Source organism: Spermophilus citellus, assembly GCF_964194105.1.
Source record: "Spermophilus citellus genome assembly, contig: SCAFFOLD_74, whole genome shotgun sequence".
Classification (NCBI taxonomy): Eukaryota; Metazoa; Chordata; class Mammalia; order Rodentia; family Sciuridae; genus Spermophilus; species Spermophilus citellus.
In genome coordinates, this window is record NW_027673165.1 from 2,038,000 (window position 1) to 2,064,347 (window position 26,348).

General features: G+C 34.2%; 1 protein-coding gene across 1 annotated transcript in view; it reads right to left on the reverse strand.

Moving 5' to 3' along the window:
• Positions 1 to 26,348, reverse strand: part of LOC308640044 (uncharacterized protein) — a gene marked incomplete at both ends in the record, with an annotated part of 70,517 nt that overhangs the window by 17,576 nt on the left and 26,593 nt on the right. Inside the window, one exon of the mRNA XM_081312108.1 lies at positions 18,477 to 18,573. Within this exon, the coding sequence (XP_081168234.1) occupies positions 18,477 to 18,573 (97 nt within the window). The remainder of the gene's footprint in view (positions 1 to 18,476; positions 18,574 to 26,348) is intronic.

Here is a 26,348-nt window from a genome sequence, read left to right on the forward strand (position 1 = left end):
TAAGTGGTACAGTAGCTCTGGCTCAATCCACAATACCACAGTTTCCAAAACGAAGGAGAATGAATTCAGGAGGAAAGAAAAACTGAGATACCTATAGAATATCTCACCCCACTCCTGGAGGAAAAAATACATGGAGTTGTGATTGGGATGATCTCCTCACTCCAGAATCCACAACACAATCTGAGAAGATTCAGAAATATTGCCACAAATGTTCTCACATAGAATTTAAGGTAGGGGCTGAAGATATTCTGTACGATACTATAGGACTTCCAGTGTCTACTGTTAATATATGGTCCAATTGACTGGCCAGTGGAAATTCATGGCTTACTTTTCTCAGGAGAAGACACAGGACTACAGAAACCAAAGATTACACCAGGGATTCTAGCCAACCATAGCAAGTTCCCACCATAGTCAGTACAGCCAGTTTCAACCAGACTCACCATCCAGTCTCAGGATTTCACTGCACACTCATCATTTACTTTATTTTTAGGAACCACGTGTCCTCTCTATAAATCATAAAGTACCTATAAAGGAGAAAAAATCAGGTTCACTGAACATAAGTGAGGAAGCCAAGAAATGGATACCCACTCTGGCTGACTTCACACCAGATGGTCAAAACTTCTCTTTACTGAATGTGTAGACTGGACAATGCTTATATAAGGGGTCCTGATTAGACAACTTATGTCTTCATATGCTCAATTTGAGCCTAGTGAGTTTTTTGAGAGTCAGGAGAAAACCTCAAATCCAGAAATAAATGATGTCACAATTGTAGGGTCTTTTCTGTACATTTATTTATTTATTTATTTATTTTTCTTTTGAGGCTCTGGGAATTGAAATCCAGATCCTCAGGCTGCAGCACATTTAAGGCAAAGTATCCTTGGAGAAGTAAAATCCAGCCAACCCAGAAAAGCATTTGCATTTAAACTTGCATATGAGGCCTTTTGAATTTGTAGATTATATATGTAAATATATTATTTATTGATGGAAATAATACAATGACGATCCTGTAAAATTTCAGTTAACTTCTCTTGTATGGAAACAGATTGAACATTACAATTATATGAGGTGGAAAGATAATTATTTTTTTAGAATTCATATAAAAATAGTAAAAATTGAATTTTATAGTATAACCCATAATTTCCACTATGTGAAAATTACAATTATGTATTTAAAATATTACTAATAAAGTATATGTATTTTTGGAACAGCACCCTCAAAACTATGTCAAGACTCAAGAAAATCTCAGTTCACAGAACCATATTTGAGACTTATGCTTGTCCTGAGTTCAGGAAGATGAAGGACTTGATCACTTCTTTTTATGCTACAGGTGAAAGATACATTTATTTTTTTTAACCAATATTTACCCTGAGATATAAAAAACTAGAGAGAAACTGCCCTGAGTGAGGGCAAGGAGATTTAACCAGAAAGTGTATGGTGTGTGTGTGTGTGTGTGTGTGTGTGTGTGTGTGTGTGTGTGTTTATGTTTTTCCCCAGATCCAAAGATTTGAGTCCATTATTTAAATTGATTAATCATATATTCCTTATTTGATGCCATGGCCTTAGACCCAATGGCCTGTCTATAACATTTACTTTTTCTTCCTAGGATGAAAGCCCCTTAAGAAAGTGGGCTTGAAATGAAGGTGAATTGTGTTGCTATCATGATGTCATACACCTGTAATCACAGGTAGGGGATTTGAAATTTTGCTTCTTTAAGAATATTACTATAGCACAAGAAATAGAAACAAGAGTCACTAGATGGGATGAATTCAAACTGAAAAGATTCTTCTCAGCACAAGAAACAATCAGTGAGGTGAAAAGCAATACCACAGAATACGAGCAAATTTTTACCACATGCACATCAAATAGAAACCTACTTTCCAGGATATAGGAAGAAATTAAAAAAAAATAATACCAAAAACCAAATTTCCCAATCATTAAATGAAATGGGCTAAGGAACTGAAGAGACACACTTCTTAGAATATAAACAATCAACCAATCAATAAAAAATTGTTCAACATCTCTAGCAATTAAAGAATTACAAATCAAAAATATGTGAAAATTTAATCTTATTCCAATAAGAATGGCAATTATTAAAAATACAAGCAAAAATATATGTTGGTGAGTATGTGAGGAAAAAGGCCCACTGTTGGTAGGACTCTAAATTGGTGACGCCAATCTGGAGAAGAATAAGAAGATTCCTTAGAAAACTTGGAAAGAAACCAAAATTTACCCAGCTACCCCACTCCTCAGTTTAGACCAACAAGAGCTAAAAACAGCATAATACAGAGGCATATTTACATCAATGTTCATAGCAAAACAATTAACAATATATAATCAATAGAACCAATCTATATGCTCTTCAATAGTTGAATGGATAAAGAAAATATGGTCTATTTACACAGTGGATTATTACTGAGCATTAAAAAAGAATAAAATTATGGAATTGGGAAGTAAATGGATGGAGTTGGGGAATATCATGTTAAGCAATAAGCCAATCCTCCTAAACCAAAGGCCTAATGTTTTCTCTGCTAAGTGGATGGTGATCCACAACGAGAGAAGTGGGAGGTAGCATGGAAGAAATGAAGAAACTTTGAATAAGACAAAGGGGAGGGAGGTGATGGGAGATGGTATAGAGGTAGGTTAGATGGTGGAATGAGATGAAAATCTTGTTGTACACAAAATAGAGTTACATGGGTTTTGTAACTATACTTTCTGTACAACAAGAGAAATAACATTTTGTGCTCTATTTGTGTGCTATGAAGTGAAATGCACTCTGCTCTATTAGCAAGTTAGAACAATTTAATAAATTAATTACTTTTTAAAAATTCAGGAAAGAGACTTGCCTTTCCCTAGATCTATATATAAACATATATGCACACACACACACACACACACACAAACACATATATATATATATATATATATATATATATATTCTATATATAACATGCACATATTAAATGTATATAATTTATGAACAATTTTTTCATATTTCTATCGATTTTTTTAAAAAAATGACAACAGAAGCATTACAATTCTTATTTCGTGTATAGAACACAATTTTTTATATCTCTGGTTGTATATAAAGTATGGTGATACAAATTTGTGTATTTGTACATGTACTTTTGATAATGGTCTGTATCACATTCCACCATTCCTGCTAAACCCCTGCCCCTTTCTTTTCCTCCCACCCCTCTTCTTTATTGAGAATCCATCTATTTCTCTCATGATCTCCCTCCCTACCCAATTATGAGTGAGGCGCTCTCTCTCTCTCTCTCTCTCTCTCTCTCTCTCTCTCTCTATATATATATATATATATATATATATATAGGCTACCATCACTTAGCATTATCTTCTCCAATGCTATCCATTTACCTGAAAATGCTAGATATAATTATATACCTAGAAGACTCAAAAAGCTCCACCAGAAAACTTCTAGAACTAGTAAATAAATTTAGCAAAGTAGCAGGATATAAAATCAACACCCATAAATCAAAGGAATTTCTGTATATCAGTGAAAAATCTTCTGAGAAAGAAATGAAGATAACTACCCCATTTACAATAACTTCAAAAAATAAGATACTTGGGAAGTAACTTAATGAAAAAGGTGAAAGATCTACACAAGAAAAACTACAGAACCCTAAAAAAAATCAAAAAAGACCTTAGAAAATGGAAAGATCTACCTTGATCATGAATAGTCAGAATTAATATTATCAAAATGACAATGCTACCAAGGCACTATACAGATTTACTGCAATTCTGATCAAAATCCTAATGGCATTCCTCATAGAAATAGAAAAAGCAACCATGAAATTTATCTGGAAAAATAAGAGACCAAGAATAGCTAAAGTAATCCTTAGCAGAAAGAGTGAAGCAGGTGGCATCACTATACCAGACCTTAAACCATACTACAGAGCAATGGTAACAAAAACAGCATTGCATTTGCAAAAAAAAAAAAAAAAAAAAGACTGCAGACGAATGGTACAGAAAACAGGTCACAGAGACTAACCCAGAATATTATATTATATATTAGACAAAGGTGTCAAAACATGCACTGGAGAAAAGATAGCCTCTTCAACAAAACACTATCTCTCACCATGCACAAAACTCAATTCCAAGTGTATCAAGAACCTAGGAATTAAACCAGATACTCTGTGTCCAATGGAATAAAATACAGGCTCTAATCTTCATCATGTGGGATTAGGCCCCAATTTCTTTAATAAGACACTGATAGCACCAGAATTAAAACAAATAATCAATAAATGGGATAAAATCAAACTATAAATTTTATTCTCAGCAAAAGAAACAATCTGTGAGGTGAAGACAGAGCCTACATTTTAGGGGGTATATTTTACCCCTCACATATCAGATAGAGCACTAATCTCTAGGGTACATAAAGAACTCAAAAAACTAAGCAAATAATAATAATAGTGAAGATGATGATGATGATGATGATGATGATAACCCAATCAAGAAATGGGCCAATGATCTGAACAGAAAGTTCTTAGGAGAGAATATACAATCAATCAACATTTTTTCATATATCTGATTGGTTATGGTCCTCCCTTTTCAGGACCAAGAACAGTTCTGGGTCAGTTTCTAAGGAAGGGAAACACGAGCAAGAATTATTCTCAACTCTTCTTTATAAATTATCAAATACAATTATCTATGTCATTTTCTAAACATAGCTGGACATATGAAATATAGGTTTGGAGCAGAGAACATTTTTATTAGAAACACAGTGTAAAAGAAGGAAAAAAAAACATAATTATTTGTACCACATTGAACCAGAGAGAAACAGAACCTGGAATTCAGAAAAAAAAAAAAAAAAGATTCAAACTTTTATACCTGGAAATGTGGATGACATGGATGCCTAAAGTGAAAAGGTTATTACAAGCTTCTGAAAGAAAATTCATGTGAGTGGCAGATAATGGTTAACCAAATAGAATCAGCAGTGTATTCCAGGGGCTTTGTCAGCTGTGCACTACAGAACATTCAGATATTCATAGCCTCCATGAAGAGTATTACTCATTTGTGCCCTCTACAATTATTTCCATAGTACAGATAAAAAATCATGGGTATCTGGATACTAAATGGCAATTCAGCAGCCCACAGAAAACTACCCAGAGACAGAACTGTATGAAATTTCTTCAAAGACCATCAGTGTATTGTTAGCTCCTGACACAGGGATTTCAATCTGGGAAAATATTATTTTTCTCTGCATTTTGAAGAGAGTGCACTGATAATACATTTCAGGGGCAACATAAATACTTTTTTTTTTCTTTCATGTCAAGAAACTCTTCAGAAACAGAGCTCACAAGACAGATTTCTTAGAAGGGTAAATGCCTAGAGATTACAAAATAAAAAATTAATTAAAAAAAAAAACACATCAGTAGCCCTGAGTGACTCAGTAAGGAAATAAATCTAAAAGGCTTATTAGAAACTTAAAAACAAAAAAGTAACTATTTTTAAAAATAAATATGTTCACTAGTTGCTATCTCCACAACATGTCATTAAGTAAACAACAAATTATGTATGAATATTTCTAGGATTGGCCAAATTTTGTTCCACATGATTTTATATTAAAACCCAAAATCCAGATAATAGAATTCATGATTCACTGGCAAAATATTACAGAAAAAATTTTTTTTAAAGAGTGGATGTTTATTAAGTATGTCATTAAACAATTTTATTACCATATGATTTTAAAGAAATTTATTCATTTTCCTGCAGCCAGAGTGTAGAGAAGTTTCTTATTTATTTTTCCTGTAGGAATTAACAAAGATAATCCCTAGAATCCACTTTAAATAACCTACCCTTACAATCATACGAGAAACCTATAATAAATGATGAGTAAAGAAAAAAGTCAATTTTAAAAAATTATTTAAACCTTTTTCTTTTTTTAAAAAATCAATCTCTAGCTGCATTTTTGGATCCTTTTCTCAACTTGTAAGCCAAAAATATATAAAAGACAGAAGTTTGAACTTCAAATTTATACATGAGATATGTTGATTAACTATAAAACTTCAAAATATTTAGAAAGTTAAGAAATATAAAATAAAAACCCATCATCGGAAAAATTAAGTAATATTGATGAACATTTAAAAAATTAATAATCATTAACTCAAAAGGAGTTTAAATTAGTATCTATTTGTGGAAACTATTTTGCTATTGAATATACATGATACTCCCCATCACAGAGACTTACTGAAGTTAGAGCATATGTGATCATGATAACATGTAAGTATGCAATGGTACTCACCCAAACACTTAAAGCCCAAGGGCATGGCTCACTACAATATACATCTTGGAAGAGATAAATAAAATCTGTAGGAAAAATGGTCACTGGGGCCAGTCACATTTCATAATATATCCAGTTTAAAAAAGAGCAATAGTAACAAAAACAGCATGGTATTGGTACCAAAACAGGAGGGTGGACCAATGGTACAGAATAGAGGACACAGAATCCAACCCACAAAACTACAACTTTCTTATATTTGATAAAGGGGCTAAAAGCATGCAATGGAGAAAGGATAGCATCTTCAACAAATGGTGCTGGGAAAACTGGAAATCCATATGCAACAAAATGAAACTGAATCCCTTTCTCTCGCCATGCACAAAAGTTAACTCAAAATGGATCAAGGAGCTTGATATCAAACCAGAGACAAGGCATCTGATAGAAGAAAAAGTTGGCTACGACCTACATACTGTGGGGTCGGGCTCCGAATTCCTCAATAGGACACCCATAGCACAAGAATTAATATCTAGAATCAACAAATGGGACTTGCTCAAACTAAAAAGTTTTTTTCTCAGCAAAAGAAACAGTAAGAGAGGTAAATAGGGAGCCTACATCCTGGGAACAAATCTTTACTCCTCACACTTCGGATAGAGCCCTAATATCCAGAGTATATAAAGAACTCAAAAAACTAGACAATAAGATAACAAATAACCCAATCAACAAATGGGCCAAGGACCTAAACAGACACTTCTCAGAGGAGGACATACAATCAATCAACAAGTACAAGAAAAAATGCTCACCATCGCTAGCAGTCAGAGAAATGCAAATCAAAACCACCCTAAGATACCATCTCACTCCAGTAAGATTGGCAGCCATTATGAAGTCAAACAACAACAAGTGCTGGCGAGGATGTGGGGAAAAGGGTACACTTGTACATTGTTGGTGGGACTGCAAATTGGTGCAACTAATTTGGAAAGCAGTATGGAGATTTCTTGGAAAGCTGGGACTGGAACCACCATTTGATCCAGCTATTCCCCTTCTGGGTCTATTCCCTAAAGACCTAAAAACAGCATGCTACAGGGACACTGCTACATCGATGTTCATAGCAGTACAATTCACAATAGTAAGACTGTGGAAGCAACCTAGATGCCCTTCAATAGACGAATGGATAAAAAAAAAAATGTGGCATTTATACACAATGAAGTATTACTCTGCATTAAAAAATGACAAAATTATAGAATTTGGAGGGAAATGGATGGCATTAGAGCAGATTATGCTAAGTGAAGCTAGCCAATCCCTAAAAAACACATGCCAAATGTCTTCTTTGATATAAGGAGAGTAACTAAGAACAGAGTAGGGAAGAAGAGCATGAGAAGATGACTAACATTAAACAGGGATGAGAGGTGGAAGGGACAGGGAGAGAGAAGGGAAATTGATTGGAAATGGAAGGAGACCCTGAGGGTTATACAAAATTACATACAAGAGGAAGTGATGGGAAAGGGAAAAATAATACAAGGGGGAGAAATGAATTACAGTAGAGGGGGTAGAGAGAGAAGAGGGGAGGGGAGGGGAGGGGAGGGGGGATAGTAGAGGATAGGAAAGGCAGCAGAATACAACAGACATGAGTATGTCAATATGTAAATCAGTGGAAGTGTAACTGATGTGACTCTGCAATCTGTATACGGGGTAAAAATGGGAGTTCATAACCCACTTGAATCAAAGTGTGAAATATGATATATCAAGAACTATGTAATGTTTTGAACAACCAATAAAAAAAATAATAAAATAATAAAATAAAAAAGAGCATAAAACACTATGGGGGCTGGGGATGTGGCTCAACTGGTAGCGCGCTCCCCTGGAGTGCGTGCGGCCGGGGTTCGATCCTCAGCACCACATACCAACAAAGATGTTGTGTCCGCCGAGAACTAAAAAATAAATATTAAAAATAAAATTCTCTTCTCTCTCTCTCTCTCCCCCTCTCTCACTCTCTCTTTAAAAAAAAAACAAAACAAAACAAAAAAAAACACTATGTATAAATTTTACATAGGTGCCTTATGCAAGTGGTATTTCACATGTGTACATTTTTAGAAACAAAATATGTAGAACTTATGAGAAAATAAAAGTCACAAAAAGCACATAAAAGACTGAATTATACATCCCATGTAAATAATAAAACTCATCGTTACAAAATTGAAAATTTTCCCTCAAATTAACCAACAATATATCTCACCAAAACTTCTATGTACAAATATGAATATATCACAGTGAAGACTACTTTTATGTGTATTCTATAAAGCAATAATTTTAAAAAACTATAAATAAAAATACAATAGAAAAAATAGGAGAATAGGGAAAGGAGAACTACATAATTTTAAAAAACTATAAATAAATGTACGATAGAAAAAAGTAGAAGAATAGGGAAAGGGGAATTACTGGATACTGAAGGGGAGCAAATTATATTTCATCTTTTATGGTTATGTCAAAATAAACCTGACTGTTAAATACAACAATAATGCAATAATAAAAAAATCATCAAGCTTTACTTTAAATGAAGTAAGAAACCAAAGCATAAATTTTTAAAATTCATCTACAAAGTTATATGTAACTTTAGTCAAAAACCTTTTCAATTATAAGAGTAAAAAAAAAGAACTTATCATGGCCTACTATTCATATATATTGTGAAAATATAATATTACAATAATAAAGAATCACAATATAAATAAGATCCCCATATGAATACATATGTATGTAAAAACTGTATGCTTTATTGCAATAGCAAATTCTAGATGAATCAAACCATAACAAAAATAATCTCATCAACTTAGCTAGGGCCTTTCTCAAAATAAATTTAAACCTGTTAGGGCTGTTTACTGCTGAAGAGTCCTTGCTTCCCCAATGCTGAAGTATAACACCAGAGAAGTGTGCCAAGGCAAGTTTAGAGTGGAAAGTAGAAGCTTTATTAAAGGACAGTAGAAAAGACTTCTCCCCAGAAGAAAAAGGGGACCAAAGATGTAGAATCCATGAAAGGTTGTTTTTTTTTGTTTGTTTGTTTGTTTGTTTTGTTTTTTAAACTAAGGTCTTTTTTGCTTTTTTATAGCTAAGGTCTTCCTTCAGCTATCCCACATTTCTGTCACATTGCTGTCCTTTGTTCTGTTATCTTGCAGTGTTGGAATGTAGGTGGGAAGCCCCAAAGTGTGGAGGCCAGGTGGGCTGAAGGAGTATTCTGGGCAGGAAGGGCTTTTGGATTAGCATCTCCATGTTTGCTGTGAGCTTCTTCATTAAAATTTCCTTGGGATGGGCTCAGGGCCTTGGGGACATTTTCAATTCCCCTTATGCTGGACTCCATCCTCAATATGCTGTTCATTCTTGATTTTACTCGATATTAGACCCAATTTACCTAAGTACACTAACTACCTATCTGTAAATCTGGCTCCACTACCAAGGATATGGCTAAGTAGTACAGTATCCCTGAGTTCACCTAACTTTAACAAAATAATAATAATGAAGAAAGTAAAAATAAAAGAATGTAAAAATTAAAATTAGCTAGCTCAAAAGAAAATTAGGTACCCCAAAATGACAGCTCCTTTCCTGCAGGAAAATGGACCTTGGAGATTTGATTTTGATAATTATTCCACCTGTCAATCTCCACCATCTGGTAAGACACTGGGCTGCAGGAACACACCTGCCACATAGTATTTTATGCAGATTCTGAGGATGCCCTTTGAGCATAAGGAACGCAGCAAAGAGTCTCTGCCAATGACATGTTCCCCACCTGGTTGGCCAGTAGGACTGAGGACATAGTGGCCCAGTGGAGGAGTTAAGCCTGCAGACTCCAGAGACTGCCCAGAGTCCGAATCTGCTAGCTCCTGTTTTCAACACAGCCAGTCTTGTGGTTCCAATAGTCTTCCTCCCTCAGCCTCCCTTGCTAGGCCAATGCACACTCACCATTTCCTGGTTCTCAGGAGTAGGGCTACTTGGGATCCTCAGTTCCTGCACAGCAGAACAACCTGTGACTCTGAAGTGCAAAACTACAGATGGCAAAAATGGAGGACTCAGGAGACAAAAAGTGAAAGCCCACCCTCCTCCTCCCTGATGACACACATGACTGGACAGTTCCCACAAAATGCTCTTGATTGGAAGGGACTTCAGATCATGAATATTGGATCTGAGAGAAGTGAGCCCTTTTTTTGAGTGACAGGGAATATTATACAATCCAGGCATGAATAAGGGCTAGAATCTCAGGTCATTGAGTGCTGTTTTTTTGTTTGTTTGTTTGTTTGTTTGTTTGTTTTGTTTTTGTTTTTTGTTTTTTTGGGTTTTTTTATCTGAGAAATGTACCCCAGAGTCTCAGGCTGCTGTTATTTTAAGGCAAGGTTGTTTTCCAATAAGTGGGAACTAACCCAACCAATAGAACATTTTCATTTAAACTTACATATAAAGTCATTTCAGTTTATGGATTATATATACTTGTATATTATTCAGGAATTAATATAAAATGATAATAAGTATCCAATTTTATTTAAATTTATTTTTGATCTATGTTCTTTTTTTTAGGTGACAGATTGAACTTTGAACTGGGAAGAAAACCCCTAAAGTAAAAATGCTCAATAAAAACAACATATAAGGGGCTGGGATTGTGGCTCAGCAGTAGAGTGCTAACCTCCCATGTGAAAGATCCTGGGATCAATCCTCAGTACCACATAAAAATAAATAAGTGAAATAAAGGTATTGTGTCCAGCTACAGTGAAAAAAAATACATAAAAAATATAAGGTACAAGGTGAGAAACCAGCCTCTACCTCAGAGCAAAGACTGTCCAAGGAAGGAGGCATGACTCTTGTCCTTGGAAAGACATACAGAGCACTCCTAGGCTCATACCCACCCTGCTGAGTTGTTTATTTACAAATAACAGGAGAGATCTGCTGTGCCTGGTTTTTCTGACTCAGTCAGGCTTGGTGGGGATCCATAGCAACCCCCTAGCAGCCACCAATCTGCATGAGACAGGGAAAATACCTGGGATTCCAAATGAAATTTCCAGTACTTTATGGTGGTTGATAACATTTTGGGAAACCAGGTAGTTCAGCATATACTCCCCTCATGGCCTAAGCCAATCTGTTCAAATGAATCCCCATCTTGTACTAACCAATCACGCTTACCCCACTTGTTCCCACCAGTGAATGTGCTAATCATGTTTTAGAGTTGTTTATGATTTTCCCATGGTGTGTGATGATTTGCTAATAGATGCTATGATGTATGTGAGGTTCCTGCCTTCCCCAAAGAGTTATAAAACTGCTGCAAACCCCGGGATCAGGGCCTCTAAGCCACCAGTTTCTGTGTGAGTGGAGGACTGAGCTAGCTTGCAATAAATACCTCCTTGGTGCTTACATCGATATTGGTCTCTGGTGGTCTTTTGGGGGTCCGACATTTGACCATAACAGTCTCTGCTGAAACCCATGGAAAAAGAATTCAGCACTCCAGTTCTCTAGGACTGTAGCTTTATAGCACAAAAATTTACAAAAGAAGGGTGACTTGAGAACTTACACGAATAACAGGATTTTCACAAGCATAATACAAAGACACGTAGTGGATTAGTGGTCTAAATGGTTTAGCACTTAGGGAGTACATTTATATCACAACATAAGAATTTGTGATGCACCACTAAAGTTTCAGAGTGAGTTGTTATATGGTCAGGGAAAACCAGAATTTATGAGTCATCACTAAAGTTTCAGGGAGGGTTGTTATCTCATCAGGGAAAACCAGACATGGGTGAGTTCAAGGCATTGGTAGGCATTTCAAGCAAGTTTACAAATCACAGTAATTTATAATGAAGCAGAAATTAACTTTTCATGCCTTTGTGATGAGATGGCTCCCAATCTTAAAAGAAAATTAGGCTGGATTTTTCACTTGCTATAGTCATAGCTTTTAAAGTATATGTTTCATACTTTAACAAGTATGAGAAATAAATTATGAATATTAATTACTACTATTTTTTAAAAAAGACTGAATAAAATAGGAAATTAGATATTTGTTATTAAATGCATAAAATTTTGATTAATATATTGATAATATAAACAGAAAATTTTGACAATGATAAAAAGACATTTAATATAATAAGTCCCTCATGTTCAGTGGGTCAGTCCTTCAATGAATTTTTCATTTTTTTTAGGTCATTTTGAATTACACTTCTGCAAATGTTTGTTAAGTATACAAATTTAAGATTTTGTAAAGTAGAAAAATGGCAGATTTGAGCTCCTTTCAGGATTTTAAAACTTATAAGCCATGGAGCATCTTAGCACTTTTTTTTATATTTGCACACGGTCCAATTCTAGAGAAGAATGAGTTGGAGATATAGTCTAATGTTCTGAGCAAAAGAGAAATTGCCTTAGGATATTTCTAAAGCTTTTAACTTTTCTAACTTTTTAGAATTCTTGGTGATTTGAAAAAAAAAAATATTTATTTTAAGAAATGAATTGCTTGAAATTAATTATTTATCTTCCCTGCATTATTTTTCAGTTTAATTGATTTTTTTAGAAGAACTAACAGAACAGAATTCCAAAAGTGTTCCATGTAAATTTAAAGGTATGTTTCCAATAATCAAGATAGAAAGCAGAAGCAAAACATAATCTAGTTTGGTGGTTCTGCCTCAAACTAAAGAGTTACTTATTTATTTCTGCTATTATTCACTAGGTTCCTGAGGTTGCAGAAATCACCAACCAACACAGAGAAAAGTCTTTTTAGTTTGTTTCTCACAACCAATTCAAGCTAAAATACATTAGTATTGAAAGGGTAAAGTTTCTAAGCTGGAAACCTTGAATTGAAATGTAAAAGTTTAGGTACTATTAAGTTCCTCTGTTACACCCAGATTCCTGAGATAGTTAAGAAAACGCCCTACTGGCCATTCAGCCTAGGGCCCTGTGCAGTTTGTCACAGGGCCCAAACCAATCAGTTTGAATGTGTACCCAGTTTAGAAGTGACCAATTACCCCTGCCCAGCCTGTTCCCGCCAATGAATGGACTAATCATGTATCAGAGTTGTTGTTCAATTTTCCCGCGCCTCATGATGATTTGTTCTGATGTATGCAAAGCCCCCCCCCCTCCAAAAAGTGTACTTAAGCTCTGCTTGACCTCTGCTCTGGGCTCTGGGCTGCTCTCCCTTCTTGAGTGAGCACAGAGTCCCAGCGCGCTGGAACGGATCCAATAAATCCCCCTTGCCACTGCATGAAGCTAGTCTCGTGGTCTCTTTCTCCGACGTTTCGCCGGACCCTTACAGTATCACTGTAGTTTCAGACCAAAGGGTGTTTCTAAATAATAAAAATATGTATAAATAAATATATAAATAAATATAAAAGAAAATATAATATTAGATAGATTTTTTTCCTGGATAATCATTTTGTACATATTTCCCTTTAGACACAGTTCTGGGAACAAAGTGTCACAAATAAGACATAAATCCTACATTGCTACACAGAGTAATTAAGGCACATACTAAGAGCTTGCTATAAAATTTGCCATAGAGACATAAATAACTAGAGAACATCATAGAGAATTATACCTAAGTGCTAAGTAGCAAATTCATAGTCTTTAAGTACATGAAGACACAAGTTATCATAGCAAATTTTATAACTCAGTTGCTGCTAATATACAGAGATAGAGATATTTATTAAGAGATGATTTTATGCAGATTTTTGGTTTAAAAAGGGAAAGATCAAATAATGGTGGTGATTTAAACATGAGCAATAATATTTTTCTATATTCAGTACCTTTTTTGCAGATATATTAATTATAATTAATTCCAACCAGTAAAATGCAGAAATGGTGTAACGATTATTCACTAGGAGTAAAACTACTTAAAGAAAGAACCAAAACTTCCATTCCTGTCAAAATGTTTATTCCTGACAAAAGACTGATTCTTTTAAATCATTTCTGTAGATGATTTTTTTGTAAAAAATACTTGTGATTTTTTGAATATTACTTAATATATTTATGCTTCAAATTTTCTCTTTTGTCCTATTTTACTACCTATATTCTGAAAGAAAAAATTTCTAATTTCTAAACCCCCTTGATGTTTGAGATATTTTTCTGATTTTAAAGCTTATATCATTTCTATAATGAATACTGTGATTTCAGTAAAGAATGACTATTTTTATGCACCTGGATCATATTCAGGAGTTTTGTTGTGTTCTTTGGTTTTATTTACAGTAAAGTAAAAAAAAAAAAAAAAAAAAAAAAAAAGGTTAATGTAAAACCAAAACACAAAGAAAAGACCACCAACTCAAATTTTAAATCAAGATTGTATTGTGCACACAAAAGCTGGCCAGGACTGTCTCTTACAAGATTCTATGCTAGAGATCATCCCCCTGATATTCAGGAAAAAGTTTTTACAGCACAAAAAGTTAACAAAGAAAGTGGGTGTCTAAGGTACATACAGCTAACAAGATTTTGACAATCATAATACAAAGGCAAATAGCAGGTTAAGGATCTACATGGTTAACATTTCAAGGTAGAAAATAAATTCAGCTCCAGACATTAGAATTTATGATCTGCCACTGAGACTTATAGAGAATTGTTATTTGGTCAGCAGGAGCCAGAATTCATGAGGCACCAGTAAGGTTTTAGAGAGGGTTGTTATCTGGTAACGGATAGCCAGGCATAGGTGAATTCAAAACACAGGTAGAAATTGCAAGCAAGTTTAAAACATCAAAATATTGTCATGCCAAAGAGAAATTTTAGTTTTCTTACACAAAACAGAAATAAACTTTTTACCTCTAAAATCTCTAAGAGAAGATTTCTTTCTTTCTTTCTTTCTTTTTTTTTTTTTTGTATTTTATCATATCTAATGGCTTCTGGCATTCCTTTGTTTGTGACCCTAGATGCTTCTCTTCTGTATTTATGGGGCTTCAAAAAATATATATATAGATAAGCCCTTCTCATAGGGAAGATGTTTCAAACATAGCAAGTAACTACCTTTAACCCATAGGGTCTGACAACCATATTATAGGATATGAAAGACCCTCCAATATGCTTGTTCCTCCAACCATTGTTTGCAAAGATTGACAAAAGTCAATTCATTGCACAGAATGAGTGAAGTGGGTCTCTGCTCTGCAGTTCAGAAGAGGTGGTAAAAGAGCCCCCAAAGTGAATTTAAGACAGGGCTTTACATGACATAGCTGACAAAATCCTAAAAAAAAAAAGAAAAAAGAAAAAGAAAACATACAGAGAGAACCATACCCACATAATCTCATTTGAAAGAATCAAATTCATAAGAAGAACAGAGGACAGAGGTAAATCTAAAGGGATTTAACCATATTTTCTTTTTTTCTAAATTGCTAATTAATGTCTCCCAGGATTATAGAGTTCTGGATCTCCTCAGTTACTACTTTATCATTACCTTCAACCTACAATGCATGAGGCACACTGAATTTACCCTCATACTCATGTACTTATCACTTATTTTTTTCTATAGAAATGCATATGTATATGAATATATTTTCCCACATTTCCAAGATTCTACTCTGAAAATTTCTGTGATATCACTTCCCTGAAATGCATTTTCATTATTTCATGTCAGTTCATCTAAGTATTCCATATCATGTGTTGGAAAAGTTGAGACAACTCTAAGGCCCTTCTTATTTGACTATTTATAAACTATAATTGAAGGTCAACACCAGTACCTCCAAAGAACTTAAGTCTCATTCACCTTTCTCATTCATAGTGCTTTATTTTTTAAGTAGGTAGCAGAAATTTTATTTTGAAGAAGAGTAAGTGATTTAAAGCCATTCAGTGAACTGTAGAGGATCCCAAAAACCTATGGTTGTGGTTCTTCAACAACCTTACCACTGAAAGATCTGGGTTACACTTCAGGTTGGACACTGATACTAGGCTTCCATGGGAAATGGTTTCTTGGTTGTGAATATTGTCTTTCCCTTTCCCCTATAGTCTTGGAAATGTGTTGATTGTGTGAAGTTTTAGAATCACTATTTTCAACACACTTAGCATGGACCCATTTGATAATAGAAGACATCTATATTCCAAAAAAAAGACCCTTCACCCAGCCCTAAAGAAGTGATAAAATAATCTCTGGAAAAAATAACAGTCATCCATTAGATTACTTTTTAAAAAATACTAAGAATAAGTTTAGTTAGTAATACATTACTGTACTAGGAAAAGTGATATAAATGCAATTTTAATTTTTAAAGTTGTTTCTGATTACTACAAAGAGAGTATAAAAAGCTGGGTACATGGGCTGGAGTTGTGTCTCAGTTGTAGACTACTTTGCTAGAATGTGCAAAGCACTGAGTTTGATTCTCAGCAATACATATAAAGATTTTTTTTATTTGTTTCATTTTTTAAATACATGACAGTGGAAAGCATCACAATTCTTAACACATATAAAACAATTTTTTATACCTCTGTTTGTATGTAAAGTATGTTCACATCAATTCCTGTCTTCATATATGTGCTTTATTTTTTTAAAGAGAGAGAGAGAGAGAGAGAGAGAGAGAGAGAGAGAGAGAGAATTTTAATATTTTTTTATTTTTTAGTGTTCGGCGGACACAGCATCTTTGTTTGTATGTGGTGCTGAGGATCAAACCCCAGCCACATGCATGCCAGGCGAGCGCACTACCACTTGAGCCACATCCCCAGCCCCATATATGTACTTTAGATAATAATGTCTATCACATTCCACAATCCTTGCTAATCTTTACACAACACTCCTACACTGGCTACTTCACATAAACTTGCCTCAGATATTTAATGCATTAATCAAATAGATTTTATTCAGCCTATTCAGTGCTGTTGGAATGGCTATTATAAAAATCTAAAATTGTCATGTGTGGTGGCATATGCCTGAAATTCTAGAAGCTATGGAAAATGACACAGGAGAATTGTTAGTACAAAGACAGCCTCAGTAACATAACAACGGTACAATCAACTTAATGAGAGCCTGTCTCAAAATACAATATAAAAAAGAATGTGGATGTATCTCAGTGGTATGCACCTCTGGGTTCAATACTCAGCACCAAAACATACAAAACCAAGAAAATATCTCATAATTAATAGGGATTCCAGGGTACACAAATATGTAAAAAAATTGGTGACAATATAAATTTAATAAATATATTTTTATAAAAGTGTTAAGGTTCTTTAAAAGCCCAAAATAAAAATGCCACAAAATCCACTAGTAATAATTTGGGGTAGCAGTGCAAAATCATACATGCCTGTACTCCCAGTGGCTTAGGAGAATAAGAGGTAGAAAACTAGGGATTTATTCTCAAGTTAAATACCAGCCTCAAGAACTTGGCAAGGTCCTGTGAAACTCAGTAAAACCCTCTCTCATTCATAAATAAATAAATAAATAAATAAATAAATAAATAAATAAATAAATGTGTTGGGGACTGGGTATGTAGCACACTGGTAAAGTGCCCTGCGGTTAATCTCCAGTATTTAAATAAATTTTAAAAATACAAATAATAATTCTCTGTAAAAAAAAAATGCCATACAATCCAGTAATAATAACTCTGAGTATATATGTAAAAAATTTGGAATCCTTTTGCTAAATATATTGCCACACGTCTCTTTTTATTGTACCTTTATTCACAGTATCTAATAAAAGAAAACAAATAAAGTACCTTTTAGATAGAAAGTATATCAGAAAATGCCTTCCAGCTGCAAAGCATCCAATTAGTCCATCCCTTCAGAAGCTACACACTTAAAATACAAACTGGTCCCTAGAAGGCAAGACTCAGAGAGTGGTATTTTCTAAATACTCCAAAAAATTTGAATCTCTGGAAACCTTGTGTCAGATATTCCAAAACTCAGTACTAGGTCATATGGGAGGTCAGAATGAGAACACAACAAAAATTAACAGCCTCTCTCATGCAAGAATACAATAAATGGATTTGGAGTTCTCTCCTGGTAATTATCTCAGTCTTCACTATGCAATCTGGAGACATGCTGGACTCAAGGCACATGGAAGCCCACAAAGGGCTTTAGAAAGAAGCTGAAAACACCATACAATTATGGAACAAAATGCCCAGGTTTTCAACTGGTGGTCTAAGCCTCACTAGACTAGTAAGAGGGAGGTGAAGGCTAAGCTACCACAGAGAGACCCTCTGGCCACAAGACTCTAGAGAGGACCACGAGGAGTACCCTAGCCATGACTGCCAGTTTCCACCATTGCCACTCCTGTCAGCTTTAAGCCACCTTCCTATGCAGTCTCAATATAATAAGGCACACTTACCATTTCCTGGCTCTCAAGGATCTCGGCGTTCTCCCTGTGGTTTGTTTTCAGATTCTGCATAGCACAGACACCTGGGCTCCGGATCCAGGACAGAAGCCTACAAAAAGATTGAAAAAATGGTGGGTTCCAGACACCAAGGGAACAGAAGATTTTGGAAGCCCTCCCCGTCATCACTGGCTGCGTGAGGATTGGACAGTTCTCACCTAAGTTACTGATTGGTCAAGGCTTCAGGCCCTGCCTCCAACCTGAGCCAAGTGGGCACACAATCAAAGTCTGAATGACAGGCTGCTCCATTGTCATTGTTAACCGACTACAGATCAGGGCTGAGAATATAGTGTAGTCAGTAGAGTGCTTGTTTTGCTGACATAAGGCCATGAATTCAATCCCCTGCACTACACGCACACACTAATCCCCCCCCAAAAAAAAAAAAGATTAAGTAAAGGACTTTGGGGACTAGGGTTATGGATCAGTGGTAGAGAACTTCCCTAGCATGCGTGAGGTACTGGGTTGAACACCCAGCACCACATTACAAAGCCACCCAAGAGGGGACATGGCTCAAGCGGTAGTACACTCGCCTGGCATGTGGGCCGCCCAGGTTCCATCCTCAGCACCACATACAAACAAAGATGTTCTGTCTGCCAAAAACTAAAAATAAATATTTTTTTTTTTAAAGAGAGAGTGAGAGAGGAGAGAGAGAGAGATTTTTTTTTTAATATTTATTTTTTAGTTCTCGGTGGACACAACATCTTTGTTGGTATGTGGTGCTGAGGATCGAACCCGGGTCGCACGCATGCCAGGAGAGCCCGCTACCGCTTGAGCCACATCCCCAGCCCAATAAATATTTTTAAAAAGCCAACAAACAAACTACTAATGATACTGTGTCCATCTACAACAAAAAATATTCAAGAAAAACAAAGACTATGTATTGGACTTGTGCACCATCACTACAGAACTCATAAACACATTTTATAAATAATATATACATATATGTCTTCAGACAGTGTATAAAATTCTCCTGTGATGTCTTTTCAAGTAACTTATATTACAGGTATGCTTCACAACCCTGAAATCCTCCACACCTCACTTCTTCTTCTTTTCTTCTTCTTCTTCTTCTTCTTCTTCTTCTTCTTCTTCTTCTTCTTCTTCTTCTTCTTCTTCTTATTATTATTATTATTATTATTATTATTATTATTGGCCTGTTAAATGCATGAAATCCCTCTGTATGGGGTTATTTTAAGGCAAAGTTTTCTTCCAATAATAGGACTGAGCCCAGAGAGAAATGTATTGACAGTTATAACTGTTTATAAGGTTAAAGCAATTTGTGAATAAATATGTATATATATTTTTATGAAAATATCACAATCACTTTTATATTTTTTATTTTTTTATTCTTTGTCTCATAAAAAAAAAGTTTGAGCTTTAAACTCATTAGCAATGTCCTTATATCCCTTCCTCAAAAAAAGGGACTCACAAGTATAATTCAAATTATTGAGACTCATAAATTTTTGATCCTTTATTTTAACTAGTGAAGTCTAAAGATTTTCTTTTTATTTTCACCTTTAAATGAAGCCCACTTTTTATAGCTTTCTTATTGTGTAACTGACCATTAATATTCTGCAAATTTTACCCCCATTCTGATCACTTTGGACAATTGATGTTTTGATGGAGTGGATCTCAAAGTGTTCATGCACAAGGTAGGAAATGGATATAGTAAGATATAAGACTCGTGATTGCTGAGTATGTAGATTTTGCTATAAAAATAAGTATTGGTGGATGATACGGGGGTAGGGAGAAAAAGAACAATAAAAAAAGAAGAAAATCTTGAACAGTAGAGGGGCTCACATGCTACAAGTCTACAATGATAGCGTGAATATAGAGGGTAGTGTTCTTGGAAGCAGCAATAAAATTTGAGGGAAAGAAAAAGGTAATTTTTTGCACACTTTCCAAGTGAGAGAGCCAGGTGAATGGGTTCTGTGTTCAACTCTTCCCACCTAGGAGTGGAATTTATAGTTCATAGGGTATGTCTCAGTAAGTAGTAAAACACCATTTCTATGTAGCTTTACACTTTTTCATGGTTACTAGCTGACTTTGACAATTCCAGTCACATTACATCTTTGCACTTTTTAGCTATTAATTCATTAATTAATTCATTACATTATTTACTTGTTTTTTTATTAATTCACTTTTTCTTTAGTTGTCATTGTTTTTACATTACTGGTGATTACATAATTGCATAAATATTCTGAATGTTGACTTTTGGTTAAATATTGTTTTATGTGTTTATTCATACATTTACTTTTCATTGAAATGTTTTTCCTTTGCCAAGCCTGATCTATATTAGACCTCAGTCTTCATTTATGAAGACTAGATAAAATCACATTATTCCAAATAACTCAAGGATTTATCATCTTTGCAGAACCCTCATCATCCGCTAAAGTTGACCCAGTCTGTGTCAACTAAAAGCTGTGTCAAAAGTCCTCTTTTTTTTATATATATACACTTTAATAAAGAATTCCTCTCTCACTTTTATATTTTGGAGAGTAGACTAACTTCCCAAGGAGTAGTTAATAACCTTGATGAGTTTTCCAACTAGCTCACTATTACTTTTAAATTATTTACATCCTTGACACTGAGTGTCACTAATTACTTTTTTTATTTTTTCAAGATCTCTCTCTCTCTCTCTCTCTCTCTCTCTCTCTCTCTCTCTCTCTCTCATATGACAAATTAAAATCAAATATGCTTATTTACTAAGAAAAACTCTCAGCCTTTAATAAAATATTCTATAAAGAAAAAGGGTTTCGATGATTTTCTTAGAGCCTCTCTGAGGCTGGCTGATTTAATCTAATGTTATAGAAGTTTGCATTATATATATATATATATATATATATATATATATATATATATATATATATATATATAGAGAGAGAGAGAGAGAGAGAGAGAGTAGTGTTCATTTGACTATTTTTCTTGGGGACTGTGCCAGAGTTACCTTCTTCTTTCACTTCTACCTTATTTCTGCCTCCAAAGAAACTACCCTTTATACTCATACTACTATTGATTCACCATTAGACTTTTTAAAATCTGAACTCTTGAGCTGGACATTCTTTCCCTCTTTCCTTCACAGCACTTTTTTCTCTACTCATACATATTCCACCAATACTTTTTTCAAGAATACTCACTACTACATACTCAGTATCCACCAATCTCACATCCTGACCCATCCCTGTTCTGCCTCTTCCATGGATCACTTTGAGATCCCCTCCACCCAGATATCAATAGTCCAGAGTAAGGTCAGGTAAGGGTGTTATATATGCAGGTTTTTAAAAGTCATTTACATAACAACAAGCCTATTAAAATTGGGATGTATTTTGTCTTAGGTTAAAAAAGAAAATCTACAGACTGCACTGTTATACTGAATTGTTTAAAATTCATTAATCTCAATAATTTGGAAAAAGAAATTCTATAAAAAGAATAAAGAAAAGAACATAATACATAAAAGTGACAAATTTGAAGACACACCAAGTGTACATATCAAAGAGTGTTATATATCGGTGCTTTCAAAAGGCAAATTAATTTGAAATAAATGTAGTTAATGTGAGATGTAGTAATCATTTATTAATTATATATCACGGTAGTGTACATGTATGTATGTGTACAAAATGCATCTCATATAATTATGAGTATATACTGCAAAAAATGATCTCTACGGTAGTTTTATTTTATTTTTTTAATTTTGATGACAACACTATAAATACCTACATCTAGGATTATGTATTACCAAATGTTCAGGATACATTTTGTACTTTATAAAGTTTACAACTGACAAACAGACCTTTTTTTATTTTCAGTTTTTAAAAGGAGTACTATTTATTTTCAGTAAGAATATAATGCCACCATTTATCTTTAATTTTTAAATATTTTTAAGTATGTATGACAACAGAATGCATTACAATTCTTATTACACATATAGAGCACAATTTTTCATTTCTTTGGTTTTATACAAATTATATTTACATGAATTCACTTCTTTATACATAAACTTTATATAACAATATACATAATATTCCACCATCATTTCTAAACCCATGATCTCTCCCCTCATCTCCAACCCCCAAAAGGTCATTTTGATACACAATGATGTATGCTATGAAGTTATAGAAAAGAATGTATACCTTATAATAATATGAACAGATAAAGTTTTGTAATACATATAATAATAATAATAATAATAATAATAATAATAAACTTGCCATTTAGACATTAATGAATTATACATCTAGCACTACTGACATCTTTTCCAAGAAAATTGACCTCTTTTCCCAAAGGGGGGGGGTATTTGTGGGGTAAAATGGTATTCTATGCTTTCTTAATATCAAGAATAAACTATTTTCAGAGGTAATATCTACTTCAATATAAAAATAAAATAGAACCAGGTTCCATGCACACACCTCCAATCCCATTGGATTGTGAAGTAAGGCAAGTTAAACCTGAGTTTAAAGCCAGCCTCAGAAATTTAGCAAGGTCCTAAGAAACTATGTGTGACCCAGTCTCTGTGTGCCCCTGATTTAAATTTCCAGTAAGAAACAACAACAAAAAAAGAATACAAAGTATTGATGAGGACACAGAACAAATTCTCATGAACTAAAGATGGAGAAGAAATTGCTGTTATTTCATCATGAAAACTAAATATATATATATATATATATATATATATATATATATATATATATATATATATTATGAAATACTCCTCACCAAGCAGCTTAGACCTGTAGAAATTATAGTATGTGTGTACCATGACAGTGTACAAGTATGTGATATCATAAGACTAGAGCTATCTTTGTCAATACAGTACAAATCTGCAGTGTAGGAGGAAAGAGAAGGTGATTCAGAAAAAATAAAAATAATAAAGTTTTAGAAAAAATGATTTCTGGAGCCCAGAAAGATTTTTGGTTTAATTAGAGTACAAAGTACCAAGTAAGTATTATACTGAAGTTATATCTGTTAAATACATCAAATGTATAATGGATTTAAAGGAAAATATGTGGAACTTATCACAAACTAAATAAAAATTTATGAAAGCACATAAAATAGCATGTGCGTAAATAAAACTAATCATTACAAAGACAACTATTTTAATTCAATTTAATATATAATATTTTCCTATCAAAATTTTAGCATGTTTTTTTTTTTTTTAATACAAGAAGAGATCTGGACCTGTTTGTGTACTATTGTAATCCCAGTACCTTGGGAGGCTGGGACAGGTGTATTGTGAGCTCAAAGCCAGCATCAGCAAAAGTGAGGCCCTAAGCAACTCAGTGAGACACCATCTCTAGATGTCATACAAAATAGGTTTGGGGATGTGGCTCAATTCCCCTGAGTTTCATTCCAAGTACCAAATAAAAGAAAATAAAGAAGGGACCAAAAAATTATCTTAGAATTAAAATATATGTAAAATATCCCAAAACCTTTAATAAAAAAAAATATATAGTTACTGTTATGAGACACATTTAATGTATATAATGAAACTATATTGCAATAATACAGACCAATATATCATAATATGAGTCAAATCTGAAACCATATGTACATCAATAGTATTGTTAAGAGCAATAGAAAGGCATATGTAAAACTGACCATATGAAAAATAACATTACATGTGAATGAATGAATCTATCCAACCTAAAGTTAGAATAGGGACATAGTGGCAAAGTTCATTGTTAGAGTGTGTGTGCAGAATGGGCAAGATAGTCAGTTCCAACATTAGCAACACTATAAAAAGCAAATATTAAGAGGGAATGATGTTGAAAATAAAACAGTATATTAAATGAGACACTCTTCCTCCATCTATAGATACATTTAAGGAAAAAAAAAACTACTCTGAGTGTCTCTTTGGCAAAATCATGAATGAGTAGAGAGATTTAGATACACTGGATATTAGTCTGCTCTTAAGACATGTACCACATTTGGGACAAAATCCCCAATTACCATCATCACCTCTAGTGAACAGAAATGTGAGAGAGGGGCTGAGGATGTAGCTCAGTTTTTAGAGTGCTTGCCTTGTATGCACAAGGCCCTGGGTTCAATCTCTAGCACCACAAAGAAAGAAAGAAAGAAAGAAAGAAAGAAAGAAAGAAAGAAAGAAAGAAAGAAAGAAAGAAAGAAAGAAAAAGAAAGAAAGAAAGAAAGGAAAGAAGGAAATATGAAACAAATGATACAAAAAATGGTGATATCTAGGAGCCATAAAATCCTTCACAAGTGTCCCATCAGGTGTGACCAAGACACAAAAATACCCAAATATCAAAACTGTCAATATATCTCAAAAAAAATCTGCCAGCATATTTTCCCAATTGCTGTTGCTGACAGATGAAGTTCACTCTAGCTTGTATTATAGGTGAAATAGGGAGGGAGGAATCCAGTAAACTACTCTTAGCTTGAGTGAGATTTTAGCACTACCTGAATCCTGCCCCAACCCTGATACACTAGTAATAAGGCCAGAACTACCAATTCCTTCTAGAAAAAGTTTTTTTTTTGTGTGTGTGTGTGTGGGTGTGTGTATGTGCGTATTGAATGTTTCAAATTTAACATATTGTTTGTTACTATGTCCCTGATACACTAGTAATAATGAAAGAACTACCAATTGCTCCTAGAAAGTTTTTTTTTTTGTGTGTGTGTGTGTGTGTGTGTGTGGATGTGAGTGTCGATGTGTGTACTGTGTTACTATGTCCTGAAGTTCCAAACTCTAGAACAAAAGGTGATTGAGCTTACATAAATCTCTGTAGATTTTAAACAAATGAATTTGCATTCTTTTTAACAGCACTTTTTTGAACTATAATACCAAATAGCAGTTCAGAAAGGAGGTTAAAAAACAATGATCCCTGTTTATTCCAACAAATCATTACAAAATAATCCCACATTGACTACTTCATATAAACTTTCCACAGGGATAAAATGCATCAGTCAGAGATTTTCTGTAGCCTGGGCAGTGTTGTTGAAAAGGTTATTATAATAATCTGAAAGAGCTAGGTGTGGAGGCAAGTCAGGAAGATTGTGATTTGAAAGACAGCCTTAACAACATAGCAAGGCTATAAGCAACTTATTGAGATATTAGTGATATATCACCTGTCTCAAAAAAATAAAAAATAAAAGGACTGGGGACATAACTCAGTGGTAAGCACCCCCAGAGTTCAATTCCTAGCACTAAACCACACCAAACTAAACAAATATCTGAAATATAGTAGGGACTCCAGAGTATAGGTGGTTCTTAAGAGCTCAAAATAAAAATGCCATATAATCCACTAATAATAATTTTTTGAAGCAGGGTATTATTGTGAATGTCTGTACTCTCAGTGGCTTGGGAGGATGAAACAGGAGGAACTTAAATGCCAGACCAGCCTCAGAAACTTGGCAATGGCTTAAGTGACTCAGTGATATCCTGTCTTATTAAAAAAAAATAGGGATGTAACACAGTGGTAAAGTGCCTAAATAAATAAAAATAAATAACAATTCTTGGTTTAAAAAATGCCCTATAACCCAGTAATTATAATTCTGGATAAATATCTAAAGAAATTGGAACACTTTTGTTAAAGAAATTACTTCACTTCCATTTTTATTGTAGGTTTTTCCACAGTATCTAATAAAAGTAATCAAATGAAGTGCCTTCTAGATGCAAGGTATTGATTAAAAGGTTCCTTCCAGCTGCAGATTATCCATCTACTTGCCTTAAAGGCTGCACACTTATAATTCAAACTGCTCCCGAAAAGGCAAGACTCAGATATGGATTCTTCTGAGTACTCCAAGCAATTTTGGTACCTCTGGACAAATTGTGTAAGACTTTTCCAAAACTAAGGAATAGGTAAATTTTGGAGTTTG